The sequence below is a fragment of the Colletotrichum paranaense genome (genome assembly GCF_030867605.1).
Source record: "Colletotrichum paranaense strain IMI 384185 chromosome Unknown Scaffold_9.1, whole genome shotgun sequence".
Classification (NCBI taxonomy): domain Eukaryota; kingdom Fungi; phylum Ascomycota; class Sordariomycetes; order Glomerellales; family Glomerellaceae; genus Colletotrichum; species Colletotrichum paranaense.
The window spans coordinates 574,469-579,711 of record NW_026848967.1 but is presented as its reverse complement, the minus strand read 5'-3'; the positions used below and the strand labels follow the sequence as shown (position 1 = coordinate 579,711).

Sequence of the window (5,243 nt, the reverse complement as noted above, 5' to 3'; positions counted from 1 at the left end):
ACCCATCTTCCTTTTTCGTCATCATTGTGATATTCCACAGCAAGGTTGCCTGGCTGCCTTCCCCTCCGTTATGGGACTTTGAGAGTTGAGACCCATTCAGCTAGAATCAAACCGCAGTCACCGACCCCTGTATGGCCTGGGGGTGTTTAGCTCGTGTTTCCACGAAGGCTTCTAGAAGGTTGGACGTTATTGTGCGGAACTCCAAAGTGGACGTCAGCTAGCGGTGCAAGACTGCAAGTATCCTTCAACCCCACCGACCCCGTTATCACAGAAACGATAGGCCATTTGAATCTTGGAGCGAACCTATCCGTAGCACCCGCTGTCTCTGTGCTGTCAACGCGTGGCTTGTTGCTACAGGATATGCTGCTAGGTAGCGGGCCGGTAGACAAACAGCCGGTTATAGGCTCAGCAGGGTTTGTACCTGCGTAGGCTGTAGTCGGCAGAAGAGGTCGCAATGAAACGTGTATGATGATAGCAGCATGGCTGTAATTCGTAGGCTGTAAAAAGCTAGATATCGACCGGTCACTGCCGAAGTTCGAATAGCCTGAAGCGCCTCGTTATTGATGTTCCCTTGAGTATCTGCAAGGTGGGAAAGGCCAAAGCTTGCGGCGTGAAATGATAGACACACTGGTCTCCATGTAGCCTATCATCGCTGATTGGACGAGATCATGGAGTCGAAGATGACATCTGTAGCAAAGCGCTAAGCTGTAGATGAGCCTGAAGAGGCTGCTTATTGCCTAGCCTTCCATCCACCCTTTGTTGGTCAATTGCAAAGGTAGACCTGGTTGGCAGCCGGCGTCCGAGTGGGCGTTTTGGGGGATGCACGGCTCCGACTACCAAGGGGGTAAGGATCGGCGTCCAGGGACCAAGGCACCAAAGCAACTTTGTCGGAAATAACGAGCCACGGAGGGCCCATTTGGCAGCTCCTCCATCATTACGGTGACTCCGAAGTCTACGTGTATGGAGCATTTCCAGGTTGCGTCTGCGGATACCTGAGCACACGCCCATCAGCCAGCTCAGCGTATCCGAGCATGTGTGAGACTGAGAAAGCGTAGCACCGGGGGAAGGTATCGAATGCGCATGGTCCCGTACGGACCGTTGAGCTGTACGGATAGGCGGGCTCAGTGAGCTTCTCTCTGGTGTCAAGATAGGGTACCGTGAGGTTGGGTTTGCCAAAGGGGTACCAATAAGAAGGCTGTTATGTTACCCTCCTTTGTCAAGAGCAGAGCGCCTGTGCACGAGCAAATGTGTTGCAACTTGCACGACCGTGAAGGGTTTTGAAGAAGAAAATGTAGTGCGACATCCGAGATGGATTGCCGAAGAGGATTGCCGATTGAATTGTGTTTTCTGATATTTTGCGTTTGTCGTGGTTTGTCCTCAGTATTGTGGCAGTGACTTTTTCGATTGCCGTCAGGTTGTTTCAGGCGCCCTGAATCGCTGACGGGGAAAACGACGCCCTTGTGGTCCAGTGAGGTGGATTTGAGGTGAAGTATTCGTATCGTGAAGAAACAGAGGCTCCCAGATACGACTACTGCATCGCAGTAACGGTGGAGATGCTCTGACTCCGACAGTCTCTGTCAGTCTTGATTGACCATGCCAGTGCAGACAAACATTGGATGACGTTGGATGCGTATTGGGCTTCCCGCACCAGCCCGTTGAGGTGAAGTGAGGGGACGGGTGCGGAAGCCAAAGAAGCATTCGTAGGCTAACGCAAGGTGGTGTATCTTACGTAGTAGGATGCTGTGACGCCGTGCTTGGGCAGAATGTCAATGGGCGTATATGATAGCGCGTGTCGATTGGTAGCGTACACAGTACGACGTTGCCGGTCGGCTGGGGGTGCCAGGGCTTCCTTCAATCACTCAGCAGGTGAGTTAGAAAGGAAGGTTAGTTACGGCTACCATAGGATGCGCCACGATGGACTCCGGAGTAAGATGATTACTGTGGTATTGTAAGTATCCGTAGGGGTCCGGGGGAGGGTTGGAGGTGGCGTGGGCGATTTTGGGTTTGGATGTCCTGCATGGTGACGATCAATGAGCGACGAGCATCCCGACCTTGAAGCGTCAAGAACGTGGTTGTGTCGAAAATTTGTTACTTTTGGTGAGCCTGAGCCTGCGTATCCATAGGGTATATGGAGTAGCAGCGTTTGGTAAGTGGGTAAGATGGCAGCCAAAAAGGATTGAAGGGGAAATGAGGGGAGGGGCGGCAGGTGGCAGGATCAGTTCACAGGGCAGGAAGGAGCAGGGGGTGTGGTGGCTCTGCGTGGCAGCAACGTGACGCCGCCAAAGAAAGACGCGGGCCCATCTGGATCCACTGCGTGGCTGCAGGGAAGGTGCGGGCCCAAAACAGCTTGGCTTGGTGGGAAGGATCCCTGAGGCCACGCGCCGATCTGTTCGGCCTGATGGTGAGACTTTCCAGGTGCGACCCCATAAGCCCATGCCTCATTGGTGGATACCGGGTCTTGCAGTACGGTGTACCTCCGTATGGATAGCCCACCCGTCTCTTTCTATGCACGACGGTGTAGGTAGTGCAGGTGATTTTCCAGTATGTATGTACCTTCCCCGTATACTTACAGTTAGGTTGTACCTCAGAACACGCCGCGGACAAGGAACTCGAGGCAATGTCAACCATCGCATTGCTTCGAAGGAGTGGGAATAAACGGCGCAGACCCAGCAAATACACTTTCGTTCGCTACACTACTATCGCATGTAGTATTACAGAACCGGGGGAAATTTGAGGTACATCTGACATGAGGAACGTCAAGCGTCTGGTCACTGGTAGGCGCAGACTAAGGTACCTAAGGAAGTTTCGCAGTAAAGTGCCGGTGGGATAAAGTGCGGAACGTACGGTTTTGTTCCAGATCTTGATCCCAGTTTTTCTTGTAGCTTATGTAATGAGGTGTTCAGGCACGCGCGGGCAGCAGAAATAGCCTGGCACGCCCGACGCCTGGGAAGGAAAGAAACGGAGGCACAGAGAGGCAACGGCGGCCGGCGGACGGGCAGTTGCTCCTGCCTGCCAGGCGTGCCAGGCTGCATTAAGCTTGTCTCTCTTCCTTTCCTTTTTTTTTTTTTCTCTCTCTCAATACGTTCTTCTTTCCATTCCGCACCTCCCTGCATTCATGGGGGCATGAGGTAAGTACTCGTTACCGCCTGCCTTCTACCGCCTCGCCACTTTGTACGCAGTACGTACTCGAGAGGCATCTTGCCTCGTACCCTTGCCGTATCCACCTTTCTGCGATTTAGTCCACTCTCATTGGTCGATAGATCTGGGTACCTGCCTGGATCATCCAGCGACACATGGGAGCCATGAGATGGGAGCCACCCGGTCTTGTTTCTGCACGCCTCTTGTCGATTCTTTTCTTCTCTTATTCTCTTTTTTTGCCGAAGGAGTTTGTACACAGTGCTAAGAGTGCGAGCCCCCCGCTCTCTTGCAAGTACCTTCTTTCGCCCTCTTCCCAATCCTCAAGGGCCTCAACTCATTCCCACTCAATATCCACTTTGGCCCGTCCTCAAGCATCCAATTAACACTACAATCAGTAGCAGCATGGACTATCAATCGCGACCCTTTACGGTAACCCGACGGCGTCGTCAGCCAAAGACACTTCTCGTTCGCTCGCTCTCGCTGCGCAGCATGCGATCTCAGGTGCCCAAGTGGGCTGGCGGGCGCTGCACAGCGTATTCGCATCAAAACATCATCATCACCGCCTTTTCAACGTCCCCTCTAGGCCCTCCTCCTCCTACCCCCCAGCCTCATCCACCAGTGGGGCTACCCGCCGCGCGACGTTTCCCATTTTCTGGATCCCGCTCCATGAAGTCTGGACGTGTTCGTCTACCCGCAATCAGTGTCCTCACTGTGCCAGCTAAATGAACGTTTTGTACGTAGTAGTGTATCTGCACACTGCAAGCCCGATATAGTCGAAGCTGTGGACTCTCTCGCTTCTTCGAAATACACGCTCATGTCCCGATTTCCAAGCCAGCCTAGCCTAGTCCCTTTTCTCAACCTAAGCTTTACGGATCATAAATGCACGTGTTTTCATCAACGCCTCCCTCTCTCTACTATCCCACGCCCCGCTCTTGTTCACAACTAAACAAACCAACCCTACGTTGTGTATTCCTATCGTGAGAAATAGGTTAGGGCGGGCTAGTATAGCACAACTTATCGGCCTTCGTGTTGCCACGCCGATCCTTACTGATTTCCATCATCGTCAATCATCAAGGCACTTTGCTTCCTGGAGCCGGCATGGCGGGAGTCATTAGAGTTCAGAACCAGATATCAGACGGCGAAAGAACCCGCACGTTGCCTGCCTGGTCGCCTACATAGTAATATGCCCGCGGCACCTCACACACCCTCTTGGCCATGTCTTCCGAAGGTGCCTACCTGGCTGACCTCTCTTAACCTCTCAACTTTCTTTGGTGTCTCTCAGACGTTGGCTGCCCCGCACGTGCTGTCTTGTGCCGTGCGTGCTTACGCAGTAGATCGCTCCCCTGGTCCCCTATCCGTCCACACACCCATCCAGTTCATCGGCATCTCAGACGCCCGTTTCCCGAGTATTCCCAAAGGCAGAAGGTGCCTTACCCGGGGGCCTAGGCCCTGTCCAAAGCCCTCTGACATCGGAGTAAGGCACATCAACATAAGATGGACGTCCAGTACATGGAGCGGCGGCGGCAGGCAGCGACAGAGGTAGTGTGCCTTGTGGTCTTGGAAGCATGAAAGTTCCGACATCGCAAGGTCGTACGGGGTATGTAAATCGTACCATGTTGCGCCTCCTCCTGGCCTCCTGTGAAAGGGAACACATAGATGCATTGGCCTGCAGGTGATAACTCACTCACACATTGTCTTGGTGCATCTCAATGGCGATATGGATGCTGCATACTATAGGCTGCGATATAGTACCAGAGTCAAGCCCTATTGGGAAGCGGGAGAGGCTTTCTAATAATGCGCCACAGCCATAACCTTCTCAACAGCTGCTTGCGAACCCATTCCGGGATATATGTCATCGACAACCTTTTTTGGTCCAGCACATGATCGGCTTGTCCTTATCAGATTATGCTAAGGCCAAGTCTTTCCGGTCATTGGGAGAGAGGGAGTATCCGTACAGTTCGATTGGCAGGGCCCGATGGGTTGCGACACGCTCTGTAACACCGTACCTGCGAGGTATATCTGCCCTTTTTTTCTTTGTGGTTGCCCATAGGTATCCTTCCTGCGTTGCCTTTGGGGGCTGGATGCATGAGGAGTAAGGGCGAGGT

General features: G+C 53.2%; 1 protein-coding gene across 1 annotated transcript; it reads left to right on the top strand.

The window, feature by feature from the left end:
* Positions 1–4,321: 4,321 nt before the first annotated feature.
* Positions 4,322–4,681, top strand: CPAR01_10941 (uncharacterized protein; the record flags this gene model as incomplete). Its single annotated transcript, XM_060495201.1, has 1 exon — positions 4,322–4,681. One exon carries the CDS (start codon positions 4,322–4,324, stop codon positions 4,679–4,681), a length of 360 nt encoding a protein of 119 aa, XP_060345549.1.
* Positions 4,682–5,243: the final 562 nt, after the last annotated feature.